The sequence below is a fragment of the Manis javanica genome, chromosome 4, assembly GCF_040802235.1.
Source record: "Manis javanica isolate MJ-LG chromosome 4, MJ_LKY, whole genome shotgun sequence".
Lineage (NCBI taxonomy): Eukaryota > Metazoa > Chordata > Mammalia > Pholidota > Manidae > Manis > Manis javanica.
In genome coordinates this window covers 11,301,601-11,314,955 of record NC_133159.1, presented here as the reverse complement: position 1 = coordinate 11,314,955, position 13,355 = coordinate 11,301,601, and the positions used below count along the sequence as shown (strand labels likewise).

The 13,355-nt window shown below is 49.0% G+C and overlaps 1 protein-coding gene and 1 long non-coding RNA gene across 8 annotated transcripts in view; one reads left to right on the top strand and one right to left on the bottom strand.

Annotated features, from left to right (window-relative positions):
- Window positions 1-13,355, bottom strand: part of FHAD1 (forkhead associated phosphopeptide binding domain 1) — a 126,137-nt gene that overhangs the window by 5,839 nt on the left and 106,943 nt on the right. For 6 of the 7 annotated variants that reach the window (XM_073233233.1, XM_073233236.1, XM_073233235.1 and 3 more), the window contains 5 exons: window positions 10,948-11,074; window positions 10,217-10,341; window positions 7,484-7,579; window positions 6,832-7,052; window positions 6,100-6,265 (listed from right to left, as the gene is read on the bottom strand). In XM_073233233.1, the coding sequence (XP_073089334.1) occupies window positions 6,100-6,265; window positions 6,832-7,052; window positions 7,484-7,579; window positions 10,217-10,341; window positions 10,948-11,074 (735 nt within the window). Of the gene's footprint in view, window positions 1-2,970; window positions 5,809-6,099; window positions 6,266-6,831; window positions 7,053-7,483; window positions 7,580-10,216; window positions 10,342-10,947; window positions 11,075-13,355 lie in introns of those variants that run through there. The other variant, XM_073233234.1, reaches the window with a different exon arrangement.
- Window positions 760-7,570, top strand: LOC118968636 (uncharacterized). Its single transcript, XR_005056405.2, has 3 exons — window positions 760-2,962; window positions 6,888-7,074; window positions 7,437-7,570. It is a non-coding gene; the product is annotated as an uncharacterized lncRNA (long non-coding RNA).

The following is a 13,355-nucleotide window of genomic DNA, read 5'->3' as shown; positions in this document are numbered from 1 at the left end:
CAGGATGCCCAGTTAAATGGGAATTTCAGAATGAAAACAAGTAATTTTTTAGTATGAGTATGCTCTGTGCAATATTGTTTACCTGCAATTCCAATTTAACTGGGCTTCCTGTTTTAGCTTGTCTTCCCCTGAATCTGGCAACTCGACTGGGTATTCACAACTCATGGAGGAAGTGAGGCTGTCTTTTGGGGCAGGGCTGTAGGTGTTTGTTAGGCTCTTGGGTACTCACGAAAGGGTGCTGACCTTTCCCTCAGAGCAACTGTCCACAAACTCCCAGGGACCTATATTAAACTGAGAGTTGCCCTCCGAGCATTTTTCCTAGAAAAGGCCTTGAGCCTGCACCCCTCAATATTTATCACAAATGCAAGTGAGAGGAAGTAAGCTCAGAAGAGTGTCACTATCAAAATTCCTAGGTATTGTAAAGCAGTACTTTTAAACCGACCACCTTCATATCCTTCTTTTTTTTTTTTTTGGCAGAACCCTTCACCCCAACAAAATCCTGTGAGGAGCTTGGCATGTGAAACAGATAAGGGAGAACAACTCTGGTGAAAGCAAGGTGTAGGTGTGTGGGGGCGTGCATATGTGCTGAGTCACCCCCTTCCATGGCACCCAAGCGTTCCATGAAGCCCCCCTCCTTTCAACATTACAGCCCCATGAGTGTACAGCTCGACTGAAGGGCAGAACCCGGCCGGGCACACCTGCTTTTCCTGAGCTTTCCTGAACTCACTGGGATCTGACGATATCCGTCTGTACCAAGGACTGTTCTCAGATGTGGCACGGCCAGGACCCTGTGGCTGTTTTCAGTGATGTTATTCGTTATGTGACACAATGTCCTCCTTGGGAGGACATGCAGTATTGTCTCTGTTCTCAGAACATTTCTGAGCATTTGCATCCCTCGTATCTCATGAGCGCTGAAGTCTGGGTTTTCCAGTTCCCACTGGCTGCCGGAAAGCCCACCATCACGTGTGGCTGCCCCTTGGCAGGTGAGGGAGTTGTTGCAATAAGACCTTCCTTCCTCACTCTTGGCCCCATTTATACTCGCTTCTCCCCTTCTTTTCCCGCTTACTTCATGACCGGGACGGCGGCTCTAGGGCTCCCAGCTCCTCCGTTCTTCCTCTTACTGGCCTTGCCTCCAAGTTGTCAAATCGTTGAGTGCCTAGGAGGTCGGTCACCCAGCTAAAACCACAGCTGCATTCCCCTCTGCCCTCTCTCACCTCCAGAGCCTGGGCTGGGTCATTTGCTCGGATGGCAGGCATGGGGGTGGAGAGGGACCGGGCTGGAGATGTGTGGACGCTCCTCGGGCAGCACACGCTGGCATTTACACTCTAGAAGGTCTCACCTTTTGAAAATACTGTATCTACTTTGTGTCTGGCTGCAAGATCGGGAAACCTCTCCGTGCCTGTCTATCACTCTCTTTGAAGGAACAGTTGCAAGGCGTTGATCCTTTTGAATTTCTCTATTCATGATCCTCTAAAAGTTCCTGAGTGAAAATACCAGGTGAGCAAGAGACCTTTTAGTGTGTCCTCCCTGTTCTGTCTGGGACACACCTCTGAGGTTTTCGGGGAGACATTGGGATCCACTGGAATTGGTGGGCAGGTGAAGGGGGGAGAGGGCCTTTTTCTCGCGCCAACTTGGATCTCGAGTTCGATCCAAATTCTAAGCACCCTCACCACACTTTACTTCCTGATACTACCCCCTACCCCCAACCCGTTCGACTAATCTCTACTCCCTGGTCAAAAACACACAAGCGGCACTGAGCAACCAGGACCTTGAGAATGCCTGGACCCAAGAAAATTTGGAACACAGTGCTTTAACGAGAACAGTGATGGTAACGATGAAGAGCTTGTATGGAGTGGTCCTACGTGCTAAGGCTTTACACGCACGCCATCAGTGAATGGAACGTCAAAGGGGAAGTGCCATTTTCCTTCTCATCTTGAAGATGGGGGATCTGAGCTCATTGAGCAGAGGGAAGGTTAGGGGCTTCAGCCCAGCTGAGACCACCTGGCACAGCTATAGCCACGCCCCTTGGCTGAGATTTGATTGGCTGGAGGTTTGAGTGGCAGGAGAGTGGAGGCTTCCCTAGCCAGAAGCAGCAGGTGCCTCTTCAGTCTTTCTCGCGCTTCCGGCCCTAAAGGGCGAAGACAGAGCTTGCGGTACTTCCCAAATGGCAACCTCTGTGCATTTTGAAATATCCTATTGAAATCGCCAGCCTTAAGCCATTCACAAAAAGTATCTCGGCTCTTCTTGGCTGTCGCCCTGGGTGTATTCACAACTAGAAAGAAGCTAGCGCTTCACAAAAGAGCTGCCGGCTCTAGGCGGGCCAGGAGCCGCTCAGGGTTCGCCGAACGTGTCTGCTGGCAGGAAGCTCTCTGAAAGAAGTTCGGGGCTTGCCCCACCCAGCCGTGCGTTGCCTTTTCTCTCCCCAACAGTCACTGAGCTCGCTAGGCGCCAGGCACTGCTGGCGTTAGGTCATTTAACCCTCTGGCTGCCCCACGAAGCAAGTCCTGTTACATTTTTGGTTGTTTTGTTGAGGAACCTGAGATCCAGGGGTCAAGCCGCTTCCTCAGGGTCACTCAGGAGCAGGGGTGGGGCTTGAACCCTATTTGACTCCAAAGGCGGCCTCTGAGCTCTGAGAGACACTGCCGCCTTATCTAGTGACCGGGGGAGGTGGACTGCACTGAGCACAGCCTGGGCCACGGCCACTGTCCCTTGGTCACACGGAGAGAGCTGCAGACCCAGGGCATTCCAGGATCAGGGCACTGGCCGCAGGGTTCTCCGTGAATGCCCAGCGTCAAGGTTTTCCCAGCATTTTATGTCAAGTCTCATTTTCACAGCCAGAGATTAGCAATGTGGAGGGACGACTTTTGATTCTGGAAAGTTCTGCGTGGCCAAGAGATGTTCAAAGGTTAAAATTACAAACTATATATGTTTTTGGAGGGAGGTGGTGGCTCTGAAGCTCCAGGTGAGTGATTTCATTTCCTAGCGCCTCAAGCATCTGGTGAAGTTCCATTACAGGGGACTGAAAACATTAAGGCTCCTTGTGACAATATTAGGTATAAAACTGCAACAAAAGGGAATTCTATTCTCCTTTAACTCCCATTTTAAAAATGAATATGTCCTCCTCGGAAGGAGCTGATGCCAGGACAGATGATACAAGGTCCCTTTAGAATCCAGCAAAACTGAAAATTTTATTATTTTTCCTGACAAACAGGAATGGAGATTACTATGATAAAATTAAAATGACAGCATATTACTGTCAAATCTTAAAGGCAAACCTGAGCCCTGGCATGAAGACCCCAGGAGCACTGCTGAGTGGAGGACGAGGGGACACCCTGGAAAGGAAGGGGTGGAGAGGAATGGGTGTGGACAAGTGACCATGGACTGGGGAGGCAGCAGGGCAGGGGGTATCCTGCCTTGGCCCCTGAGGAGGCTTGAAGCATCCCCCGCTATTAGCCCCTCTCGAGGGAACTGACACCGGCCAGCGGTCCTGGTAGGCAGAGCTAAAGCGTGGAGCAGGTCCCTGCCACTTGGTAAGTGCTCAATAAATAATGCCATCAGCGTTTTCGTGATGGTGGCTATAGTTCTTATAAATTTTTCCCTAAATTGTGAACTCCATGAATTTGAAAGATTCCAGCTCTAGTTCTCCTGGGGACCCTGTCACAGGTCAACTTGGCCATTTCCGTTTCTTTTTCCACTGAAGGATGTCTAGTACTCAAGAGCTGGCACAGCCTCTGCATTGTGTATGAATAAGGCAGTCCATGAATAATGCATGTGAAGTCTAATTATGTAAATCCTCAATTTTTCTTATATTTTTAGCCAGCACATGACAATGGCCTTTTTGGGGTCTCTGCTGTCCCATTCTGTGGCCTTTGGGGCCCCAGCCTGCCAAGCCCTGGGGCAGGGGGTCCCTTTGGGAGTGGCGAGCCCTCTGGAGGCCACATCAAAGGACAAGTCGGAGCTGTGCCGCTGGCCCAGCTCTCCAGGCATTGCATGGAGTGAAAGGAAACTGTCTTCTGCCCAGGCAGCCCCAGGACACTCACAGATGGAGCCCTGGGATGTTTAATTCAGAGCCATGAGCACTACAGACGCCACATCCGGGGCTCCCTCAATGCAGCAGAGCTGCCTTCGATTCTGGGGCTACAAGCCAGGGAGCCTATTGTCTGGAAGGTTTTCAGGATGAAGCAAAGGCTTCTGCAAGGAACTCACCTGACCAGCACCTCCTGGCTGGGGAGGAGGGCACCCTTCCATGGCCTTTTGTGGCTTTGCCTCCTTAGAGCTCATGGAGGCAACACACATACACACAGAGCACATACCCACATGTACACACTTACATGTGCTCCCCCATACACATGCACACACGAGTATACACAACCATGAATCAGAAAAACTAACAACTGCAAGGAGGAGAACAGAGGCAAGCCTAGTACAGGAAGTAGGGTCAGAGATCTGGCGCCAGCTCTAGGCTACTGTGTGAACTTGGACAAGTCTGTTAACTCCCCGAGGCTCAGTTTCCTCATCTGTAAAAATGGGAATCATTGTACTGACCAGGCTGGGCTCTCAGGGGCATTAATGATCCTGAGCATGGCTGCAAAGTGCGGGTGGAGGCCAGTCCTGTAGATGGTCACGGTGGATGGCGGCTGTGGTGATTTTCCTTGTCTGCCTGATCTTGGTCTTGAGATCTGCTCTGCCTTAGGCAAGAGTTAAGGACAAGGGGAGTCTGGTTCTATTTCAAAGTCACTGTCCAGTGCCCAGTGTGGAGCTGCCCACAGACACGCTGCTGACTACGGAGCGAGTGCAGGGACGAATGGCCCTGGGTGTAAGCTGCAAGGAGACGCGAGCCCTCTGCCGACTGTGGCGCAGGCTCACGGTTGCCAGGGAGCTTCTGAAGCTGTTTGGGTGCAGCCCGTGTATGCCTCGCTGTCAGTAGCGACTCTACTGGTCTGAGGCAGAACTCACCCAAGACCACATGTGTGGGCAGCTGGCCACACGGAGAAGGGCAGCATCTGTGTGCCGGTGCCAGGCCCTGGGCTGCGTGCTCTCCAGGCAGTACCAGTACCCCCACCATGTGAACCCTTTGGTCCCTGAGTTCAGATGTCTGAGCCTGGATAGCGAGGGGTCCCCGCACTGTGTTCCATTCTCACAATACCTCTGCAAGACAGGGGCCATTAGCTCCCATTTGGGATGAGGAAAGCAATACTCGGGGGTGGAAAGGATTTTCACAAGGTCACACACACAGTAATAAGTGGGGGGAATCTGAATCCAGGGCTGATGACGCTGGGGTTGTGTGACAGATGAGGTCACAGGGTAAGGGGAGGAGGTGGCTTCTTTTGGCCAGATCATCAGCCTGAGTCTTGAATCTTGGTTACTTAAGCCAATGCCACCACCACCTTTATGCCAGGAGGCAAAGCTCACATTGTCCTGCTTTTCCTGTGTGGTTCCTACAGCCTGGAGTGCACACCTGTCCTTTGGTGAACAATCCCCAACTCTCCTTTGCAACTCAACACAAGCATCGTTACTTGGAAAGCACTCCCTGAAAGCTCTAGGCAGGGCCGAGTGCCCTCCTCTGGATCACACAGTCCTGAGCACCCTTTAGACAGGGGTTTTACCCTGTTAAGTCGGCCTGAAGTCAGCTCTTTACCTGTGTGTTCTGCACTAAAGAATATGTTCTTCAAGGACATCTACCCATCCATCCAGCCAGCCAGCCATCCACCAAATATTTATTGGGTATCTACTATGTTCTGGGCACTCAGAATAGTGAGTCCAAATCTTTATTCTCAGAGACCGTATTCATCTATGTATCTTCAGCACCTGGCAGAACAATGAAAATACAAACAATAGCCATCATTTAAAAAAACACAGATGAGATAGACTATGAGTCTTAGAGAGGTTAAGAAACCTGCCTGAGGCCACACAGTGAGTGGTAGAGCTAGCATCTCAGCCTGGGTCTGTCTGATGTGAAAGCTATTCTACTACCTTCCTTTGCATCAACCGGTAAATGTGTTCTGTGCTGTCTGGCTCCCCCTGGGACCTCACTTCGCCTTCTCTAAAGGGAGCCACGGGGCAGCCTCAGAGGTTCTGCTCCAAGCAGGGACCTCTTACCTTCTGTTGCCTGATGGCCCTATTAGCCCTCTTCTCCTGGCACAGCTGGTGCTCCACGCGCTGCAGGGCCTCCTTCAGCAGGGCCTTTTCTTCAGCCTCTTTGTAGATGTCGTCCTCCAGCTTTGCCACCTGTGACTGGTGCATCTGAACGGACACTTTGCTCTGCCTGAGCGTACGGGAGAGACATGGTCTCTCTTTCTCCCTCATCTTTCTCATCCACCATCAAGCCCCCAACCTGGGAGGGTCTCAGAATAATTCCTTGTGTGGCTAACTTAGTGGCTTCCTTACCAGCAGGAGAGAATGACAAAGATTTGGAGGGCATGGGGCAGAATCAATAGCTGACCCACTGCATGAGCAGCCTGAGGGCAGTGAAGGCTGTGCTCCCAGCATCCCCACCCCCACCCCCGTCCCCAATTTCCCCGAGGGCAGGGGGACTTTGACCACTCAAGGTGCAGTGGACTTATGAAAGCACAGATGGTGAAACATTCATCAAAACTCATAAAAGGTGCAGCTTATTCCCGGAGAGGGCACGGAGTGGCGACCAGATGGGTCATTCGTTGTCTCAGTCAGGCCCCAGTCATCCTTCCCCTCCCCACCCCAGACCTTTTCAGTCATTCCACACCCAGACCTTGTCCCCTCCTGTCCCAGACCTAGGTATCCGCTGCCTGCTTCCCTGAGGTTTAGCCAGGAAAATGAGACCTGACCCTTTCTCTGTGGGGTGGGGGGCTGTACCTGAGCTGTTCAATGTCTTTTTCATATTCTCTCAAAAGCTCCTCTTTTCTCTCCAGCCGGTTCTTGAGTTGGGTGATCTTATCGAACACCAGATCGAGGTCCCTTTGTCGAAGCTGGCTGACTCTCTCCCTCTCTTTTGGGGAGAGGTATTTCATGGACACGTGACCTGACATATCCTTGATGTTCATCAGACTCCCAAGAGTTTTGGTCATATCCGTGTACTACAAGGAAAACATTTTGCAGGTAGGAGGCGTGGCCCAAGACCGCTGGTGGCCGCTTTAAGGAGGCAAACGTCTAATTCTGTTACATTCGTCTTCTGCAATTGCAGAGAACAAACACATGCTTTGGACATGAGTGCAGCTGGGGCTTCTAGTACACCTTTCATTTTCCCCACATCCACTTATGCTACGCCTTTTTGAGAACTTGGGAGAATGACAGCAGATGTAAACATTCATTCTAACTGCCCAGTTTTTCAAGGGATTTGGCTGTGCGACGTCTGACCCATGCTGGGATAGTGGATGGGTCTTGCAAAGCTATTGTAACAACTAAGGATGTAGGTAAGGGTGATACTTAGTTAAATTATCTGTGGTTAACACTGACTGCAGGAGACCCAGGTTCGGACAGGAGGAGGAAGGATGCTGTATGTACGTACCAGCTTTTCACTGAGATCTAAAGCTTCAGCCACATCCATGTGCCCTGACTTCTCCATGGCTGGGATGGACCCTGCATGCGTAAGGCCATTTTGAGACTGAAATACAAAAGGAATCAAGACTCTTTTGGCGTTCCGCTATGAATTTCTACACCCAGAGGTTCAAACACTGTGGTTACTGAAGAACTACAGCTCGAGAGAGTTGATTTTCATGTCAGCTCCCCACCCTCCAGTCTGATTCCTCTGTCAACTGCATTCTTACAATGGTTTCCCTTCCCTTCAGAGTGTGACTCTCTTTGAAAGGACATGTCGCTTGTCTTGTTCTTTGGTTACTGTCTGTCTTCCCTCTAGACAGCAGTTCTCAACCAGGGGTGTTTTTGTCACACTACTCCTCGCCCCTGGGACATTTAGCAATGCTGGGACATGTCTGTGGTTGTCACAGCTGGGTGTGGGGAGTTCAGGGTGATGGGCAAGGATGCTGCTAAACATCCTATAGGACAAAGGACAGCCATACTCGTTCCCCTGCCCTGAACAACTACCAGCCCCAAATATCTGTAGCCCTGAGGGCGAGAAGCCCTGGTCTGGATAAAAAACTTCATTAAAAAAGGGACTGTGTTGTTTGGGCTCATTATTCCATTTCTTGTGCCTGGCATGGTATGTGGCACAGGGTGTTACTTAGAGGGTATGTTTGTTGAGTGAAAGAATGAAGGTTAAATAGGAAATAGTCCCTTCCTCCCTTATATTAAAAGATTCTCATTTTCATGTAGCAGAAACTATATCCTCACAAAATTTGGCCAAGCCGTCTCATGGGGGGTGACATCACTTCAGGCCCATTCTAGAGACAATGCAGAGAGAGTGGTGCCCACAGCTGTGCACTCGCTAAGACGCTGATTAGCCAGCTGGCAGAACATCCCTGCTGACTGCGTGGGGAAAATCGCTGCACTGATCAGGGGGTCTGAAGGACCTTGACCTACCAGAATAAATCCCCTTAAAGGGGGAAACTGGGTTTTCAGGGCTTGCCATGAGCATCTTTTAGCACATAGCATTTGCTGACACTACACGGTGAATCTCTGAGAGGAAAAAAAAAATAAAACCTAACTACAAAACTATAAAGGCTCAAAAAGTGACTGTGATAGATGAGATTGGACACATTTATCTATATGTCTATAGTGATGAGAATAGAAGAGGGCATTTGAAGATGACCATAAACTGGGAAGATCTGTGGCAGCAGCAACCTGAAACACCACTCTGTGTCCCCAGCTCCTGAACTGCACGCTCTGTACAACTTTCCAGGTCCCTGTCTTTTCCTGAGGGAGGGTCACCTAAGGAAGAGTCTGGGCTGCTGGGCTCAATCACAGTCCCCACCTCCTTCTCTGAAGACTAGCAGGGTGCAAGAGACAGACAGCCAGGGACACAGTCCTGGGTTCATCATTCATTAGTCTGTGACCTTAGGTGAGGCACTTGACCTCCTGAAGTCTCATTGTTTCTTACCTGTAACATGGGAATAATACCAGTAACTACAATCATAGAACTGCTGTGAGGATTAAATGAGATGATGTGCCTGGTACACAGTAAGCGCTTAATACATGCCAGCTATTCATCCTACTGCTCCTTCTCTTTTTAAAATTGTAATAATTGCCAATGTTGGAGCATTGAGGTCATCTTAGAGAGTTGGGAGATTTCTTGCTCTGTGGTGTCAGTGGTGGGATTAGGGGTCATTGCAGAGGGGAAGGTAAATTTGGAGCTGGGTCAGGATATGAGGTGCAGCTGAGCTCCCACATGGAGCGTGTCTCTCTGCTTCCAGCCTTGGACAGTGAGGGTTTTACGAGTAGAATCAACACATTTCTGAAGAGTCACATCCCTAGCAAATGTCTGGAAAAACTGTTGGGGAGAATGTTGCTACAGGTAAGATGACTTTGTTGTTGTTCTAAAGGCCCAGGTATGGCTTAGATCTGGCTGTGGAAGCAAGCCACACCCAGTGGATCCTGTGTCCTGAGGTGTCCATCATCATGTGTAATCAGATGCCCCAGAATCCATTTAGGGTACAGGGCACCTTAAACCCAACAACTGAATCACTTCTGCTTTGCCCCCTAAGAAAGGAAGTTTTTCTTGAGTAATACTGTTTAAGTTCTACTTAATAATAACAGCTATCGTTTATTTAGTGTTTACTATGAGCTAGACACTGGGATAAGCACTTGCCATAATTATCTCTAATTCTTTTATCATCATTTTACGGCTGGGAAATGGAGGCCCAGAAAGGTTCAGAGTCTGCCTGAGGTCACACAGCTTGCAGAGCTGGGATTCTGACACATGTCTCTCTCCCTCTAGAGCTTGTGTCTTCTGCATCATGGCTCCCTTCTACTACTGTGCATATTTTCATGTTTTTCTGTTTAGAGCCAAAAGCAAACTTTAGGTAAACTCATGGCATAATGTTATAAAGTAGCCTGCCGAATAATTTCTGCAGAATACAACATCATGTAGTGAAAAAGAGGGCCCACTAGGGTCTAATCTGACCCATTGTCAATGCCACGTTCTATCGTGCTGTGCACAAATGGGAAGCTGTCTTTCTATCCCAGCATCAGACCACCGGTACAGAAAGGCCCTGACCAGTTAGTAGAGATGCTAACCGTCAGAGACGACCTGGCTTTAAACCCGTGGTATGCATGGCGAGTGTCCACCCTCATGCCCACCCTTTCCACATGCCAATCACTGCAGAGACAAACGTGCTGTGGTTACCGCTTGGATCTCTATTCTTGAGAGAGTTGGCAAACTAGGTTTTGTGTCCAATATTTTCTGGACATTTTTTTCCATTCTGAGAGTCTTTAAGTCTAGAAAGGATTCATTCAGGTGGTCCTTGGGTTCTACAACAGAAATAATTTAAAGTCAAAAGAAAAGCTAGTGAGAAAGTTACTGCATGCAACAGTCACAGCGACTATTTACTGGACACTTACCACAAGCCAGTACTAAGTCCTTCCCACCCTCCCTTGGCAGGTGAGGCATCTGAGGTCTTGTCCAAGGTCACGTAGCTGGTATGAGGCTGAAGCCTCACAGATGTCAGTGCCAAAGCATTGAGGGTGAACTTTCAGCTTCAGGAACAAGGATGGAACTTGAGTCCATTGCTCTACCTGGCAGTGAAGAGCCCTAGGACCCTCTAAATAGGGAATTCTAGGAGAGGCCTCAATGCCGAATCTGGTGGAATGTTAGTCTGTGACAAAGTTTCCACCAGGCCGCAGTGAAATAAGGACAATGTAGTGAGTTTTTCATGAAATCCCATTTATTTAATATCAAGTCCTGCCCTTGACCTTGAGGTCATATCTGCCCATCTTTTTGTTTGACAACATCCTCTCAGTTATGAAATGATGGGGATAGAGGATGGTAGTCCTGGCCAATTGGTCATTCCCCAAAGTGACCCCTTAGTCTGGGGACCACACCTCTGAGCAGAGAAGGAGCCTGGGAAGGAGACTTACTTGAGCAGGCCTTCTCCAGCTCCTTAATTCGTGTGCGAAGTTCAGATAAGGCCCTTTTCTGACGCTGAATGACTTCTTCGTGCCGGGACCCTTTGCACTTGACCCCTAGATCAGTGAAGGACTGCTCCTGTGGCCAGAGGGTGCAGACAGCAGCTTTATTAGGGGTCAGAATCTCTCTCTTGCATTTGAAGAAACATGAACGATTTGAGGTTAGCAGAAACCCTGTCACTTAGCACCTTGGGAAATATTGTAAGGGGCTTTGGTAGAAAACGAATTAAAAATTTTCATTTAAAACATACTCACATCTAGGAAGATTTCTAACTTCCCTATCTATTTAGCATCACTATAAATAGAAGATCCCCTCAATGTTCTCTCCTCATGTTTTATTTATTTCCCTTCTAATATTCTTCAAAGCTTGGGTTTCTATTTGTTGTGATTCCAGTCTCATCTCTGAACAATTACACCAAATTCTGGTCCAGAAGCAGCATTTTCAGACGACAGCATGTGATGCTTACTTCTTAACTGATAATGAGGATGATTGTCTAATATTTGCTATGGGGAATTGGATGGAATGGCTATTTGTTGGTCTGGAGAAAGGAAAACCTTCCTTTGTGATTTCTGGAGTCTCTCTTGTCCAAAAGAACTTTCTGCAGTGTTCTTTATCTACACCGCCCAATACGGCAGCCCCCAGCCACACAGCTAGAACTGGGTTCATGAATGGCACAGACCAGGAAAGGTCTTCTTTCTCTTTTAAGGGTCATGCATGCCTTTGAGATTCAGAAGAATGCAGGACTCCTTCCTCTAGAAAAACTCTCATACACACAAAATTTACAAACAACTTCTGGAGTTTCCTGGACTCTCCGAAGCCCAGTCATGGACTCCAAGTTAAAAATTCCTTCTCTAGGGTAAACTATTCATTTCTTCATTCATTCATTAGTTTCATGGAGATTTATTGAGCACCTCTGTGTGCCAAGCCTTGTCCTAGGCTCTGGGTACTACTCAGTGACTAAAACTGGCAACGAATCAAACTGTCATGGATTCTGCATCCTAGTGTAGGGAGACAGACGATAAGTAAGATAAACATGGAAATATATGTAAATGCTAGACGAGAGAAAAATTGGAAAAGGAATGGGATCTTGGGAATGTTTTTCAGCTATAGATACTGTTGCTAGAGAAGGTTCCAGTCAAAATGGCAAGAAAGATAGCAATTTAAAAATAATAATCACTTGGTTCCCTTCATACATTTAAAAATACGTATGTGCTAGATACTGTTTCAGGCACTGGGCAGTGGCCAGGGACCCGGGCAGACTAGCTCTGCTTGCTGCAGGCTCATTTCAATGGGACAGATACGACGACCAAGCAGACAGGCATGTAAAGAATTCCAGAAAGTAATAAATACCAGGAAAACTGCGCGGAGGAGAGGGAGGCATTCACTCTTTCTGTGATTCAGCAAATGCTTATTAAAGGCCCACACGACGCGTCCCAGGCACCCTGGGCAATCTGTTTTGTACTGACTTGCTCACTGCCTGGCTCTCCCTGTGCAGGACATGGGCTCTGTGAGCGCAAAGTACCTGTCTCTGTGTAGACTGCAGTATCCTCAGCTCAGCACTGGGCCCAGGCTTAGTAGATGCTCAAATATGAAACCTGAATGAATGGAGGTTGGAACAGGGGCTGGCAGGAGCTTGCCCCAGCCTTCTACCTGGGACCAGAGCTCAGGAGCCCAGGTCCACTTGGCTGTACTTAGTAGGATCTCGTTTGACCCTGCCCCTGGCTCCAACCTGCCTAAACGCTGCACACCTGGTCTACTTACCAGGTTGCTTCTACACTGGTCTTGCTCTCTTTGAGGGTATATGCTTGCTCTGGGAGTAAATACCTGAAATATGTGTTTGTGTGTGTGTGTAGGTGCGCACATACATGTGCAGGAGTGTGGCGAGGAGGCAGGACTACTGCCCTTTGGGGGCAGGGCAGCTGCAGCAGCGAGGCCTGGTGACAGCCTCTACTGTGCCTCAAGAATACGCCCGAGCCCAATGTGACCCTTAACTCATGGCTTTTCTGGGAATCTGTTTATTTAGAGAAGATGGAGATTCTTTCTCATACAACCCTTAAGCCCTCTGACCCACTCTGGCTTAGAGAGCAGGAAGTAGCCTGCGTGTGGGGAGTCATTCTGCGAAGGAACAAATACTTTTTCCTTTTATCTTGCAGCCTCCTTCCCCCATCTTCCTTAACTAATCCCGCCTCATGATAGAAACTTTCATCCAGGCATCCAGTCAACAATCCATTCTCGCAAACGCGTGCGGAGGGGTTCTGGTTGGGGGGGACACTGTGTGCCCTCCTCCGTGCCCAGCTCAGGGCCTTGCATACAGCAGGTGCTCAACAGTTTCTGGATGAGTGAAAGAGTGAATTCTGAA